This window comes from Grammomys surdaster, unplaced genomic scaffold (genome assembly GCF_004785775.1).
Source record: "Grammomys surdaster isolate TR1022 unplaced genomic scaffold, NIH_TR_1.0 516, whole genome shotgun sequence".
Lineage (NCBI taxonomy): Eukaryota > Metazoa > Chordata > Mammalia > Rodentia > Muridae > Grammomys > Grammomys surdaster.
In genome coordinates, this window is record NW_021604935.1 from 321902 (window position 1) to 338694 (window position 16793).

The 16793-nt window shown below is 51.5% G+C and overlaps 1 protein-coding gene across 2 annotated transcripts in view; it reads right to left on the minus strand.

Moving 5' to 3' along the window:
• Positions 1–1112: 1112 nt before the first annotated feature.
• Positions 1113–16793, minus strand: part of Prima1 (proline rich membrane anchor 1) — a 49267-nt gene continuing 33586 nt past the window's right edge. Inside the window, exons 4-5 of one of the 2 annotated variants that reach the window (XM_028781716.1) lie at positions 7280–7409; positions 1113–1859 (exon numbers count right to left, since the gene is read on the minus strand). In XM_028781716.1, coding sequence (XP_028637549.1) covers positions 1757–1859; positions 7280–7409 — 233 coding nt within the window. In that variant the 3' untranslated portion in view covers positions 1113–1756. The remainder of the gene's footprint in view (positions 1860–7279; positions 7410–16793) is intronic. The other variant, XM_028781717.1, reaches the window with a different exon arrangement.

Below are 16793 nucleotides of genomic sequence, written 5' to 3' on the forward strand. Positions count from 1 at the left end.
TTACAGCCAGGGCCAGGCCTCCTATCTGCTCAGTGTCTGCTGCTGGCACAGGCACCAGGAGACTGGCCCTTGTCTCAGTTTAGATCAAGGTGGCGATGGTGTGAGAGACAAGCCACTAGGGTGGAGCCCGACAGGCTTCTCACCCTTGTCTTGCCTGTCCCTGATCTACCTTCTCTGGCTTCTTTGTCATTTGGTATCACATCCAAAGAGGACGGCCCGATGCTCCCCTGGGTGAGGTGAGGGCAGCCCTAGAGAAGGATCTTGGCGACCCTGTGCCAGAGCACAAGGCTGTAACGGGGAAATTCAAAACTAACCCCAAAACCATGTCCTCAAGCAAAGGAGGGCAAATGTCACTCACAGGAGGTGTGCCATGCCTTGAACTGCCCCTTAGCCTGTACCTGTTGACTCAGGAGCAGAGCAGTGGCAGCCTCAGGGTATCCAGCCTCATAGGACTGATTTTTGAAATTCTCCTGTAGCACAAACACCCACCAGACATCTCTGGTGGTTGAGGAGGAGGCTAGTGCATTCAGCTAAATCTCTATGCTGTGGGGGTGTTACGCTCCAGTAGGTTTGCTTCCTTCTAGTCAAGTACATGTGGCTGGTGAGGGGAGTTGGGGGGGGGAGCAAGGGATACAAAATCACAAGAGTCAAGGGATACACCTCACTGTGTGGGTGGCCTCCAGGGAAACAAGCCTGTGGGTGGGTGGGTGGGGGCGTTATCAGTGTTAGACTATTCTTCTCCACTTTCCCTTCTGCCCATACTCAGGAGGCTCTGGTGCCTTAAGAGTTTTGGGCCACAGAGAAAGCCACGCCAGGGACACACAGAAGGCCACCTTCTCTTGGGAGCTTCCCGGGTACCAAATTTAGGCTTCAGGGGACCTTTGGGGGTACATGGGTCACAGAGCTCTAGACGAGCATCAGCCTGGCACAGAGTGCCCATACAGGTTTGGCACAAGTTGTGACCTCTGTCCAGTGAGGCAGGGTCTGGCTCACACTGATGCTTCCTGAAGATCCAGAGTGGGCAAAGGGAACCTCTGACTTTTTGGAGACAACCTCTGCCCGGGCATCTGGGAGACACTGAGTTCACTCTCTGGGGACTATGTAGGCTGAGCGGACTGCTTCCTGAGGCAGGTGTGCAGTAAGGAGTCACAGGCTAGGCTGTGGGTGGGCAGCGGAGGGTGACACGGGCTCTGGAGACGGAAGACCATGGCGGACACAGCGATGGACAGATGCGTGGGAAGCACCTTTGGAAGGGGACATTTGTCTCACGGCTGTGTGATGGCTTTTGTAAGAATGTCCACAGAGGAGCATGTGGGTTTCCTGCAGGAGAGGAAGCTTCCAGAATGGGAGCAGTCCCTGGATCACCTTTCTTCTGGCTAAAGTGGGGCATCTCTCTGCCTTAGGCAGACAGACAGATCCTCTGCTTTCATTGGAATACATGCTTTCGGTAGCAACTGGGTGACAATCGGTGTGCCCGACACGAGACAAGGGGGAGAGTATGGAAGATCCCTGGGTGGTGACACTGCTCAGGGGTCACATGCAGGGGAGCCTGGCTCAAGCCTGGTGTTGGTGCTGCACCCCTTGGGAGTGACCAGGGCTAGCCTGGGAAGAGGATGCTTTCTCATTCAGGAGGCTCGAGGCCTGCGAAGCACGAAGTCCTGGACAGACCCAGGGTCAGCTCATGTCCCCCTGTCCTCCGTCTCCACCAGTGTCACCATGGTGCCCTTCTGGCCAGTGGGTCCTGGGGCCTGCAGGTTCACACCACCGCAGCGTTCACATCCACCCCTTTGGTGCTCTGTGAGGAGCTCATGGGGTACTCAGCAACACTGGTGCCGTTTTCCTCTTTTCTCAGTGGTTTCCTAGAAAGGATCAGGGGTGGGGACAAGGACATAGTCAGTTCCAAGCAACTGTGACAGTGTAACCTCCGAGCCAGAGTCTAGGTTAGCACCTCTGTGGGGTCAGAAGCTACAAAGACTCTTAACTAGGATGACCTATAATTTAGTATGCAAGCCAGGGCCTACCGAGAAGGGAAAGGGAAGGAGACAACGATCTGAATCGGAATGTTCTGGATAACCCATGTACAGCCAGCTTAGTAGGATCAAGCTCTGACTGGTTCACGAGGAGCAGCGTTAGCAATCGGAGTTTGTACCTTGCCTCTGCGCAATCAAAATCATGGTACACGTAGTGAGTGAGTTAGTGGTGAGGGTGACGGAGGTGTTAGCCACACCGGCTGGGCTGGCGGTGGCAGTGGTGGTACCCATGATGCTACTGGTGGTGGCTATAGTGATGGTCGTGGTGGAGAAGGGGTTAGTGATGGTGGAGGAGATGGTGGTGACGGTAGATAGAATGACACTGATGGTTAGTGTGATAAGGATGGTGAAAGAGGTTATGGTAGTGGTGATAACGTGGAGAAGGTGATGATGGTACGGGAGGTGGTGGAGATGCTGGTGGTGGCGGCAGATGGGATGATAGCTGGATTATTGGTGGGAGGGGTGATGGTGGGATTTAATAGCCGTGGTCACGGTTGGGTTGATAGTGGTGGTGACAGTGACTGCGGTGACGATTATGGCAGGGGTGATGATGACGACAAATTCCCAAGCTGAGCTAGTACACACCGGTGGATCTTATCCGTTTTGTCGAACCATCAAAAGCTCATTTCAGAGGCCACTGAACCCACGATCCATTCCTTTTCCGTGTACAAGAGACACGGGTCTCGCCCCCTTGCTGAGGGCGTGACATCACAGTGCTACTTCCTGGCCTGGCTGAAGCCCTTGTTTCTCCTCTGAGTCATTCAGGAGGTCTCTGGCCTCCACCCTGAGTATCTACAACCTCCTGGGCTGCACTGAATAACCCTCTGCTTCATACCATTGTACTGCTATCTCTTAGTGGAGAGGACTCCGGTTGAGCATAGCTCAGGCGCCTCCAGGTCCCCAGAGGTACCCAGCATAAACGGCTCTTGCTAGGTATTATCTAAACTAGACATGTACAATCATCTTCAAAAACTCAGGGATCGGTTGCATCTGTCTTCTCCAGCATCCTCCAGAGCCTGACTGGTTCAAAAACCTCAGAATGGACTCTGCTTGCAAAAAAAAAAAAAAAAAATCCTGGCAAAGCGGGGAGCCAGTGAGATGGTCAGGGGAGTCGCGGAGACTATCAGGACACCTCACACGACACACAAAGGTCAAGTTTATTCACACTGCCCTCTTTTTTTTGTATCAGAAGTCTCCTCACAGAAGAAATCACTCTAGTTGGCTAAGCCTAGCCACAGCGGCTTTTAGAAAGGCAAGCTCTAATCCATGTGTCCTCCCCTGGTGTGTCATGCTTTGAACAGTGGGGATCCTTGTCCCTCTTCAGGCCCCCCGGAAGAAGCTAGGCTGGAATCAAGAGTCATTCCAGAGGGGGAAACTGAGGCTGAGTGAAAACTGACTTGCCAAGAGCCCCAGTTGCATTGCAGTGGGACCCAGACTGTCTTTCTTGCCTGTCCCCTTAGGTCACCATCCCCAGCAGGCCTTCTCCTAAGAACAGGCTCTTCTGTCTGGCCCCTTGGGAAAGTACCCCTATATATCCTTCCAAAAAGTCTGTCTCACCTAGCTTCAATCACGGGCCAGGGAAGCTCCCAGAAGACAGCTCATGGTGACGGTTGCATAAAAAGCTCTCATGATAACGTAGATTTGGCCTGCCCACATCCTTGCACCTGAGCCAAGACCTCCTCTGTTCTGTTCCCCATACTTTGGACATAGCTGTTTGCAAAGCCTTCTGGGATTCACTGGTGCCAGTGAAAGTTGAATTGTCCCCAAAGAAGAAGAAAGCTCTGTGACTCCATTCTCTCACCAGACATAGCACTCATGGGTGACACTACCCACTTAAAGAGGCAGAGGCCACAGCTTCTAGAACCTCAGCTTTCCACTGCTCTCCACCTGTGTGAACTCAGGCAACCTATGCAACTTCTCTGAGCCTCAGTTTCCTTATCTATAAAACGGGTACAACAGTGTCCTCATAGGTTTGTTGGAAGGATTAAACACATTAGTGCAGATCAAGCGTGTGAATGAGTGTCTACCATACAGTAAGTGTTCTGTAAGTATCTGTTAGCTCTTAGCACTCCTGTCAGAGAGGCATCATGGGAGCTGATTGGCCAGCAGTGGCCATCATACCAGTCCTCCATTTTGCCCAGACTTCCTACTTAGCATGCACCTTCTGAGGCTCTGGAAGACCTAGCAGACATTGCTAGGACTTCTTCCGATCCTCCAATCTGTGGGCCAATCTGGGCTGGTCTCACCAAGCAAGGCAGAGGCCACAGAGAACTCCTTTAAATGGCCTGGTTCCTAAAACCAAAAGAAAGGGGAGTGAGTGTCTCCATGTGTCCTGGCTTCTGGGCAGAAGGGATGAGGGACAGTAGCCTTGTCATTTGGAGACCTTCTGTCCTGACTCACTGGGTGTTCTTGATCTCTACTGGGGAGCATCATGCACGGGGCTCCAGCCACAGAGCCCCAAAGGGCCTTTGCAGGAACTGCCTCCACCAGGCATGGGCTCTAGGGTTCTGCTGGCACCCAAGCTGCTGTTCTGTTGAAGAGGAGGCAGTTAAAGTGTGGCTCTGAGCAGCCCACAGTTGGGGAAAAGATACATTCATCACACACACACACACACACACACACACACACACACACACACACACCAGAGGCCCGACACAAGCCTCCTCTATAGAGCACAGATTTCCCCAGTCATGAGTTCAAAGCCAGAAAAAGAAAAGCTTTTCCCGGCCCCCAAGGTGTCACTAGGAGAAGCAGATGGTGCACGGTGAAGGTGAACCATGGGTGTGACTTGTGGGCACCCTCACTTCATCCTTCAGCTCTCTGGATTGGCTCTGGGAGCAGCAGAGGGTGTGGCAGGCAGGGAGAGGTCCCTGCCAGGCTGTGACTCTTCTCTGCAGAGCTTTGCAGTCGTGGCTCTGTACTAGACAGAGCCCTTCCAAGAACAGACACTGGAGAAAGTACTGCCGGGCCACATATGGAGCTCTAGACAGGGAACTTCTGGGATATCTCAGGCTCCCTGAGTGCTCTGTAAACTCCTGAGATGCCACATGGTCATGAGGGGTGAATATCATTTGTGGGAGGTGCTGTGGACAGAGTTTGACCACATGGCACCTGACCCACTGAGAGTCTGGACATCTGCTCTTCTGAAACTTCAGACAGCAGAATAGACAGCTACAAAGCAAAACTATAAGTGTGTCCTTGGAGACAGCCTCTACCTATTTCTCTCTGGCTATGGGCACACATGGGACCCTGCTGATTCCCAAGGTGACCTTTGCAGCCCAGGAAGGCTTGTCCTGGGTTTTCAGGAGTCCTTCCTGGCCTGGGCTCCCTGTGTCTACTGGAGGCTGAGGCAGCAGAATAGGGGGTTTTCTTGAGGCCAGATTAGGCCACATTATGAGAACCTGTCTCAAATATGTATGTATGTGTGTGTGTGTGTGTATGTTTGTATGCGTGTATGTGTGTGTATGTTTGTGTATATATATATATATGTGTGTGTATGTGTGTGTGTATGTGTGTGTATGTGTGTATGTGTATATATATATATGTATATGTGTGTGTGTGTGTGTGTGTGTGTGTGTGGTGTAACCTACAGTTTGGGGGAAGGAACTGGACTGACAAGATGGCAAATAGGGCAAGTCAGTTGAATAAGGCAAGGTCTGAGCCCAAAAGCTTTGTATGAGACTAGATAGCCTGAAGCCCACTAGGACAGAAGGACAAGACAAACTTGACCATATTGAACAGCAGCCTTGTTCACTCCGGGAAGAGTCACCTCTATGACTCAGCCAACGGTGGCATCTGCACTGTCACCCCAAGGTACACAATGAACAGCCCATGCTACAATTCCGAAAGTCCCAGAGGCTCAGGGCTCCAACTACTGTCAACTGGAATTGAGATTCATCATGACCCCTCTGAACACCCAGAGCAAGCAGCTGTTCCTAGGCCTATATCAGCTCTCCTGCCTGGGGTCAGGTGAATAGTTTATGGCTAAATAATCTTTATCATTTGTAAACATGCCATGTCTCTGTTAGTGGAGCCAGCACATAGTAGGTAGTCACAAAACACTTTAGCAGTGGAAGACTCCATCCAAAGCCAGGTCTGTGCCCAGAGTTACTGGGTCTCAGGGCCTTTGAGCTTGTCTGTCTGTCTGTCTGTCTGTCTGTCTCTCTATCTGTCTGTCTATCTGTCTGACCTTCTGATCTCAGCAGGACACAGACATCAAATCCCCACATTCCCTCCTCCTCGCTCCCCAGGAAGGGCAGACAGGATCTCGGAGGCCCATCATCAACTTTGGCTGAGCGCTCCAGCATGGTGAGAGATGGACTTTGGCACCACACAATTCTGGACTCAAATTCTGATAGGATGGCAGCTTCCTAGCTCCTTGGAGACTCAGTTTCCTAATCTGAAAAATACAGCACCATTGGGAGAAAGGTTGGGAGATGGACTAAGGCCACAGGACAGAGAGATGAACCCCACAGCGTAGCCTGAAAATTCCAAGGGTCTAGTCAGTTCCTGAGGATTCCATATTGATCTTGTTTGTGAAGCTCATCCTGTGACCTAAGTCCTAGAAGTAAATTCTCCCGCCACCTGGGGATGCCTGTGCTTAGGTCTGTGTGTGTCCAGGTCTGTGTGTGCCCAGGTCTGCAGCAGCTCAAGTCCTCCCTCTCCTGCCCAGGTGCAGAGCTTGGGACCTGGGAGCCCGACCACACCCTCATTCTAAGATTTCTTTTGTCATTCTTTTTGGTTTTGAATTGCTAAAGTGATATTACACAGGCGAGTGGACTCAGGGGAAAAAATTAAATATCTGAGATGCTAACAATTATTCTAATAATAATTAGAAGTAACTTTTGGAGCTCGGGGATTAGGGAAGGTAAACCTTCCCTAATCATATTTCCCAGAAATGTTATTAATGACTGCTGCCCTTCAGTGCTTGGAGGTGCTTTATGCCTGGTTTTGTATTTGCTGAAGCAGATGGATAACTTGCAGAATCAAACGTCCTAACACTTGGGAAGGTATGTCTGTGATCAACTCTGAAATATTAAAGGTACAAGAACAAAGAAAAACAGCCGGAGCCATTAAAGTAAATTCATGGCAAGCATTAAACAGCTTAGGGACAGAGAGGGCCCTCTGCTCATCCTTCCCGCTCCTTAACTGAGTGTCAATCTTTATTGTTTACAGAAGTGGCCAAAGTTGTCGCAGCTCTGCTGGGCTCCAGGGGGCTCCCAGGGAGGGCATGGTGGCTGGACACTCACCTCTTTATGGCTTTGTAGCAAATGATGACCAGGACAGTCAGAAACACCAGAGAGGCACAGACCACCGCGACAATGATCACCAGGCCGGACCACCAGTTGTCCTCCGTAGGGCAGGAGGTAGAGTTGGGAGCTGAAAGAGACCAACGTTGGAGTGTCTCTGAATGAGAGAGGTGGATCTGTGTGACACTGGTGAGGGAGTGGCACTCATAGCTATCCATCACCCCAAGTGAGGCCCTCTGACCTTTCCTGCCTTCCCTACCCCCACCTCAGCAGGTGACATCATGCTTGGCCTCCAGCCAGCCCCTCCCCCACTCAGTGCCTCCAGCCCGCCTTGGCGAGCTCAGAGCAGGGGTTGAGCGCCTGGCTAAGCAGGCCTCCATCCTCCCAGGCATGAGCTAACTGACAGCAGGGTCGGGCTTAATTTCCCATGAAAAATAACAGAACATCTCATTCTCTCGGCCAAGGCATTAAATCTGGTGCCTCTGTGGTTGGGGGTGGGGTGGCAGGCTCACCGGGGACTTAGGAAGAGCAAGGAGGGAGGCTGGCCCCCTCCATGTGATTCTATACTGAGTTTCTTGTGAGAGATTCTCGCTCTTCATGCCTGGATTTGGCTCAGGAGATGCCACCCTCTCGGTCTGCAAGGAGCCAGGTAACCATGTAACATGACAGCTTTTCACACCCAACTCCACAAGGACTTCCTGTCCTCACCCTACCCATGAGGAGTCCTTAGGGTAATCCTGTCCCCTGGTTGGACTGGGCGGTGTTGATGCTCACCTGGAGAACAGGTCTCAAGAGACTGCTTACTATTCCCACCTCTTCAGTAAAGCAAAGAGAGAGCCCATCCCCATCTCAAGAGGCCTGAGTATTACAAAAGGGTAGTGGTGGTGGGGAGCAGAGGGAGGGTGAGGAAAGAGAGGAGTGGACAGACCACACAGATAGACAGTGCTAGACAAGTCATCAGTATATACAAAGATCTGCACAAGAATCACAACTGTGTCCCCAGCTCTGTACTGGGCACCCTGAAGGAGGCCACAACATGTACTGAGCCAGTGAAAGATACCTAAGAACCCAGGGATGTGTCCAGGGGGATTCCTGCACATCTTCTGACAGATGTCTACACCAGCAGAAGCCACATTCATGGTCCCCAAGACTTTCAAAATGTCCTTGAGTCTCTTCCTCAACAATCCTTCACCTGGGACAGTCACCCCAATGATGGCTAAATAATAGAAAAGATTGGCTTGTTCCAGGTGTTCGTGTAAATCAAATCACGTGAAAGGCATTCTGTTTTGTTTGTTTGTTTTTACATCTGTGTTATTTATTCAGCAGCGTTGGGATTTACCCAGGTAGCTATACAGTCCAGAAGTTTCCCCTATTTGTGGATAAGTAATATTCCTCTCTCTCTCTCTCTCTCTCTCTCTCTCTCGCTCTCGCTCTCTCTCTCTCTCCCTCTCCCTCTCTCCCTCTCTCCCTCTCTCCCTCTCTCCTCTCTCTCCTCTCTCTCCTCTCTCTCCTCTGTCTCCTCTCTCTCCTCTCTCTCTCTCTCTCTCCCTCTCTCTCCTCTCTCTCCTCTCTCTCCCCTCTCTTTCTCCTCCCTCTCTCTCTCCTCTCTCTCCTCTCTCTCCCCTCTCTTTCTCCTCTCTCTCTCTCCCTCTCTCTCCTCTCTCTCCTCTCTCTCCTCTCTCTCCTCTCTCCTCTCTCTCTCTCCTCTCTCTCCCCCTCCTCTCTCTCTCTCTCTCTCTCTCTCTCTCTCTCTCTCTCTCTCTCTCTCTCTCTCTCTGTTTGTCAACTGTTTATCCATTTACCTGCTGATGGACTCTTAGGCTGTTTGCAAATTTTTCGTAAGAAAAGCTGCAACAAGCATCTCTGAGGGAGTCTTTTGTATAGACAGAGATGTTTCATATTCCTCTTGGGTAAACATATTTTTAGTATGGTTCTATGGTGTGTGTCTGAGAGGGGGAGAGAGATATGATCAATATCATAAGCAAACAAACACCTTGGTGTCTTTCCCAGATATTCCCACTCTGGTACCCCCAAGGCAGAACCAAGAGCAAGCAGAATAGAGACTCTGACTGGTGCTGGAGAGCCAGCGGGATACTTCGGGATTTCGTTCCCATCCAGGAGCTCAATCAATGATTCTGTTGGTAAAAATGATCAAACTTCAAATCTCCCTCCCCTTTTGAGAGCATCCTTGACATGGCAGAGTCTTCCCAGGGTAAACTGATGGAGTTTTAGTTCCCTGCCCACAGCTGCAGCGTCTAGACTGTTCCAGCACCTGCGAAGGACTGCCCCTTCTTTTCCTGGACCAGAAAGTTCTTCTGTGAGTCTCTCCCAGGCTCTGACCTGTTTGGGGGCATGTTCCCAGGTCATTCCACCCAGCGTGTTGCAGCTGCCGTCTTCCTGTGTGTAGTCTCAGTGAGTGGCTACACCTCTGTCTAGTGTCCCAGAGTGTGAACCCAGGAAGGGGAAGGCACTCTTTTTGGTCACTACAGTGAATGATTCCATCAGCTAGGGACGATCACAATGAGCTAGAGGGACCTACTTAAAACTGTCCCTCAAAGGTGCCATCGAGGCCCTCTTTAGTGATTCCATCCACATGTCGGGTTTTAAGCCGAAGTCGAGAATTTGGCAAAGCCCAATTTCCTTACACTTTGCTGGTGAGGTGGGGATTTTCTTTTGAGGGCCCTTTTTCAAAGCATTGCTACTAGAACCAGCTAGCTCTTGTTGTGTGCCCTTCTGTCTGAGACCAGTGGAACCCAGCAGGTGCAGACGAACACTGCCAGTGCAGAAGGAGACAGCCCATCTGTGGAGAGGAGTCTTTCCGGAGACCTAGTTGAGGCATAAGTGATGGATTTTGTACACAAAGCCAGAGATAGATTCGAAGATGGCATTCGTGTTTATCCTTGCTTGAGAGGATGCCAGAGCTGGAGGAAGCCTGGGTGTTGTCACTTCAGGACAGAGAATGAACACCGAAGCAACTTATGTGAGGACCGCAGCGGGGCCCTGCAGCTGTTGGAGCTTCCCACTAGCCTCGTCACTGCCTCAGTTTCCCTCAGTACCCCTGCAAAGATGATCAGAGCTCACCAGGTGGGCAGGCTGGAGGCTCGTAATTAGAGGCAGACTCCTGATAGCGCTCATTCATGTGTGTATGTGTGTGTGTGTGTGTGTGTGTGTGTGTGTGCATTCCCTTGGACATGAACTGAGCATGCTCAGTGTTTACCGCTAAGAGCTGAGGGGGCGAGGCAGAGATGAATCAGACGCAAGCTGTCTTCTGCCAGACCTGGCGCCAGCTGCCCAGGGATGATTATGAAGCTGACTAAGACCTGATCCTCTTTCAGTGAGGAACCTGCAATCTCCAAAAGAAGCGACATGCACAGACTGCCAGTAAGCAAGGGAAGGGCAGCCTGCACTTTGAGATGGCAATCCTGGGTGACAGGCAGGTCGCCTGACAGGGGAGTGCCAAGCCCCAGGAAAGAGCTGTCTCAGCGGCATCTCTGCTGTTTCTGTCGCTCCCTTTAGACATGACAGAAAGGCAGGAGCTGTCCTGAAACCTCAGGGGTCATGCTACCCTTTCCTGAGCCCCAGAGAAGTTGACCCATCAGTCAGCTCTCCTGACCCTGTGCAGATGATGGTCAGGTAGCCAGGAGGGCACTGGGGAAGGGCCCAGGCTCAAGTCTGCTGTGTCAAGGGAGTCTCATTCTTTTTAGTCAGTCCACGCCAAATAAAGGACTAGGAATACTCAACCTGGACCAGGCCCTGGACGCCATGGTTAAAAGCATTTAGACTTCTGCTTCTAGGCAACACAGGGTAATGGAGTGGGTTCAGCTGACTCTCCTGAAATATCCAGAACATTCCAAATACATGAAACAATGGGCAACAAGACAGTGGTCCACGAATAACTTATCTTAAGACCCAGAGCTCTGAAGCCATTAAAGAAAAATGTGTCAAGATGTAGGCACAGGCCAGAAGTTTCTGGAAAGGACTCAGAGCCCAGGGAAATAAGCCCAGGAACCACCCGTGGAGATCGTAGGCCACTAAGAATCTTTGCACAGCAAAGGAAACCATTGTCAGAGCGAAGAGACGGCCTGCTAAAAATTTCTGCCAACCATGCATCAGATGGGATTATCCAGACTATATAAAGAGCTGAAGAAAATAGGCAAGCCACCCGATCAATAAGCGGGCCAGTGAGCTAAATAGAGAGTTCCTGAAAGAAATGGAAGTGGCCCATAAGTCCTCGGTGTCCAATGTCCTGAGCCATCAAGGAAATGCAAATGAAAACAACTTTGAGAAAGACACACATTCACACACATGACCACTCATGCATACACTCACACATACACTCACACACACATACACTCACACACATACACTCACACACACATACACTCACACACACATACACTCACACACTCATACACTCATACACTCACACATACACTCACTTACACTCACATGTACATGTGCTCACAAACACTCACAGGTACACAAATTCAAATTCGCTCACACATTCACACACATACACTCATACACATGCACAGGCACACATGTGTGCTCACTCACACAAATTCATACTCAAACACTCACACACACATATACACACATGTGCTCACTCACACACATGCACATGTGCTCACTTACACACACTCACAGGCACACAAACTCTCATTCACACACTCACAGTCGCATACACACTCACACACTCACACACATACACACACACACACACACGGCTGGGAGGGACAGTAATTTTCCATCTTGAGCCATGGCTTTATCTGTCTCTCAACCCTATGTGTGGCCCTCTCCAGAGGAACCTTGCGCTTAGGCTCGGCCTGAATGCCAAGCACTGCTGGGACACCACAGGCCTCGGGGACATCATTAGACATCTCTCCTGGGTTTCAAAGTCAATGGTGACTCATGCGCAGGCTGCCCTAGCGGTTTGTGGCTGGCTCCCTGGGAACTGAAAGGGTTGTAGGCCTAATTGGCCTTCTTTACGCTGGCTATGCTCAGGTGAAGAGGGCCTTCCACCCTGGGTCTCCTGCTTCCTGCTTCCAGAGCAGCCCAGGTCTATAAGCAGTGCTGAATCAGGCCAGCACTGGCTTGTCCTTGTACTTCAGAAGTCAATCCCCTGCTCCCTCCAGGGTTAAGGACCCTGAATCTGATTCCTGAACACTGTGAGGTACCTCAGGCAAAGGTTAGGCTGGGCCCAAAACACTATGTTTACGTGGGTTTGGCAGTGCCATCAGGTAGAGATGACAAGAGTCACACAGCCTTGTTTCAAGGGACAATTTTAAGAACCCAGAGAGTACTTGGGATGTGTGTCCTCTCTCCTGTCACCACAAGTTTGTCAAGGAAGCTGCCCTGCCCCTTTAAGAAAGGTCTGAGGACACAGGACACAGAGTATATCAACAACCTGTCCCTGCCCCAGACAGTGTCCTAGGACATGCCCTGGTGCTATGTTAAAGATTTGAGTTGTTCTTCCTATGGGGTTGCAGTCCCCCTCAGCTCCTCCAGTCCTTCTGCCAGTTCTCCCACCAGGGTTCCTGAGCTCAGTCTGATGGTTGGCTCCAAGCATCCACATCTGCATTGGTCAGTTGTTGGCTGAACCTCCCAAGGAGTAGCCACACCAGGTTGCTGTCAGCAAGCGCCTGTTGGTATCGGCAACAGTGTTAACAGTGTCTGGGTTTGGTGTCTGCAGACAGGATGTGTCCCCAGGTGGGGTAGTCCTCAGATGGCCCCACCTTCAGTCTCTGCTCCATTTTTTTTTTTTTTTGTTCCTGTTCTTCCTTTGGACAGGAACATTTCTGGGTTAAAAACATTGTGATGGGTGTCCAGAGACATAGATAGCAGAGAATAGCCTTGTCTGACATCAATGGGAGTGGGGACCCTTGGTCCTGTGGAGGTTTGCTGTCCCAGCATAAGGGGATGCTGGAGGGGTGGGGCAGGAGAGGGTAATTGGGTGGGGGAGCACCCTCATAGAGGCAAAGGGGAGGAAGGAGAGGGAGGTTGTGGATGGGGGGTTGGTGGAGGGGTAACCAGGAAGCGGGATATCGTTTGCGATGTAAACAAATGGAAGGATTAATTTTAAAAAAATTGAGTTGTTTCAGGACCTGTTTCACGGTCCTTTAGGGGTCAAGGAGGACACCGAGGTTTAGAGAGGTGAGGGGAATCTTCTCGGGGCTGCACAGCAACCTCACAGTCTGAGCCCAACTTTCTGATCTGGCTCCAAAGCAAAGACCATCCTTGCTCAGTTCCTTCTCAAGTCCCAGCTCTTCCCCTGCCTCCGTGCCTGAAGCCCTGGCACTGCTGGGCTGTTTGACACAGACCCAATATCCACTAAGGAAGGGGGTGTGGGGGAGGGCCACCACTCTCTCTCGTGGCCTGCCCTACATAGAGACCCATTGTCTTTGGACACAAGGAACTGACTCTCAGCAGCTGCTAGCCATTCACTGGCACTGGGCATCCATGGGGAGGCCTGTGCCAGGGGATCCACCACCCATGGGGGGCCTCGGGGTCAGTGTGGGGGTGAAGCTTTTCTGTATTTCACACTGGTGACCATAGGTTGGGCTAGACTTGAAACCATAGATAAACCACAAGTGAGCCAGGAAGGCAGCCATGCTATGATATGAATAAAGCCTTTCTCAGGTTCTGAAGGGGGTAGGGTAGGGTCAGTGTGCCACCTGGACTATATTCGGCTGTGAAACACAGGAGATGACAAGCCAGTCCCTGGCTGGGATGCTTACATCCTTGGCCCTACACTCAGTGAAGACCTAAAAGCCTAGTCTCTGTCCCCAGCTTCTTCTCGGTCTTCCTGTGCATGCAGCATCTCCCAGATATGCACCACTGGTCTGGTCAGTCCCAGACTGTAGATAGCCAACAGTGAGGAGTCCTCCTCAGTCTGACCAGGAGCTGTCTACACCCAGACTCAGCCCCTCACTGGACATTCCCCCTTCCGGGCTTCTGTCTCTGAGTCTCATGGCCATCAACCGACCACCTCTTGTCTCTCCCTTCCTCTGCTTTGCTCTGCTCCCTCACACCCAGAGGCTCCTCCTCCCTGGGTGTCCGTTGCTCAGTTCCATGCACTAATTATCCACACTGGCTTTGAATCAGGGGCTGGAGTTAAGTCCAAGCTCTGAGCTGGGCATGCCATTCAGTACGCTTAATTTTATCTGTTTGAGCCACTGTAACCGGAAAGAAGCCACAGACCATCCTCCAAGGAGGACCCGGATTAGATAAGATCCACGGCAGAGAGCTAGTGCAGACACCTTCCTCCTTCCCACCTCCCTAGCAGAATCCTAGTGCTCCTCCTATAGCCCATCTTTCCCTGAGCCTAGCAGAAATGGGATTTGAATGGAATTTCACGGTCTCAGGTCCGGTCACTCCAGTCCTGGGCTTCTAGTTTAGGTGGCTTCTGGGTCCTGCAGGTCTAGCCAAAAGGCAGGAGAGGAGAAGCCAGTTGGGAGCTTCTCGGAATGGTCTCCTTGCCCTTGAGGAAGAGAAACAGAAAGAGGTGAACCTCACCTCCGTGGGGCCACCGTGTCTTCTTTGCTTTAAGTAAGACCATCCCAGGGGAAAGGATGCGGATAAATGGGTCTCGGTGTTAGCATGCCCAAGGGCAGTCCTGAGGGAGGCTCTTGAACAAGGACTGGAGTCTGGCAATGGAGTTTGTCCTGAAGGTGTCGGGGACAGGAGTCAAGCGGACGATCTGCAGTGAGCTCGTGCCCGGCATGTGTGAGGATCAAGGATGGAGAGACCAGATGAGACTGTGGGAGGTGTGGAGGCTGTGAGGGGAAAGAGGAGGTGAGGTGGTATTAGAGGGTCCTGAGACAGGGAGGTGAGGTCTGGCACTGTGTGTGTGTGTGCACTTGTGTGTGTGTCTGTGTGCGTGTATGTGCGCATTCGCATTTGTGCATGTGCGCATGTGTGTGCGCACTCGTGAGTGTCTTTGTGTGCATGTGCGTGCATGTGTGCTCGAGTGTATGTGCCTCTGTGTGTGTGTATTCGTGAGTGTTTGTGTATGCATGTATATGCCGCTGTGTGCCTGTGTGTGCTCATGTGTGTGTGTGTGCGTGTGCGCGCTCACGTATGTGCCTCTGTGTATGCCTCTGTATGTGCCACTGTGTGTGCCTCTGTGTGTGTGTGTGTGTGTAGGGTGGGGAGCTGCAAGGGAACCTGTGACTGAGGAGAGCTGTTACTGTGGTTCAGACTGGAGGTCAGCGGCACAACTACTCAGAAGAGGCCTGATTGAGGAAACGACCTGTGAATGCGCATGCGTAAGAGAGAGGAGTGTCTGTTCCAGGAGAGAGGAAGATTAAGGGCCCCAAGCCAGCAAGAGAAAGACCCCCGACTCCTAGCTCAGGAGCCCCTGCCTGGGCCTCAGATGGAGCCCTGCTGTGTAGGAAAGGTAGGCTGGGAGCTTGCACTGCATGAGGCGTGTGTCTGGAGTGACTGGATTGCCTCTTTCTGGATGTGTCAATCATTTCTAGGAACACGTGTGAAGCCAGGGCAAGTCCTGAGTGTACCAGGGACAAGCGGCTGGTTGTAAGCCGGTTGTCTAGAAGAGTGACTTACTGATGTCTGGTAATGGGAGGACCCCAAGAGCCTTGAGGTCATGAACCCAAAGTTCAAGGTCACATGTCTTGGTCTGGACACCTTCTGCATAGGGCAGCAGGGGATGCAGAGAAGCCAAGGCCGGTTTTGTCAGGTGGGTGTGAAGAAATGAGAGCTGAGGACACTTTTAGGGAGCGAGGACAAGGAGAGACAGCTGAGGAGGCTGTGGCCCCGGACCCAATGACGTCATCTCAGCATTTGAACCCAGACAGGTTTGAACCTGTGATCCGCTAATTAGACAGAACACAATCAAGCAAACCTACAGGTACAGAGACGACGGAGATAGTGAGGCAAGGAGACAGGAGGGGCCAACGCAGTGTGGAAAGGGAAGCTGTTATCACTGTGAGAATCAGGGTCCCTTCTCTCAGGAGACATTGAAGCACAATCCTACATGAAAAGGGTCAAGACGGTATCCCTAAGTAAAGGTCCTATCTGGATGATCCCAGGGTGGCAAAGACACAGACACACGCACACGCACACGCACACGCACACGCGCACGCACACACACACTGTGAGAGCAATTGGGCTCTAGCCTCTTCCATCTGTGACTCTAGCCAGCAGCCCGTGCATCACGGACCCTTTCTCCTCTGATGTCTTTCTTTCTGCCCTGTGTCTGGGCACAGAGCCCAGTGTGGTGGCGGTGTGGCTGTTGATCATCAAGAGCACCATTCTCAAGGCTCGGCTCCTGTGGGGCACTTAAAATCCCGGATACATTATTAATAATCGTCTCCTTCATTTCTGTGCCTAATTAGGAGAGGCAAATTATGAATCAGGTTCATGTCTCTCTGGTGGGGGGCAGCGACAGCTTTTCCTGGGTGAGGGAAAGATCACAGGGAGGTCTGGGCAAGAGCCGGGAACAGCAGGTCACAAGCTGGTGTAATTAATTTTGCTTCTGTGGGGACCAAGAAAC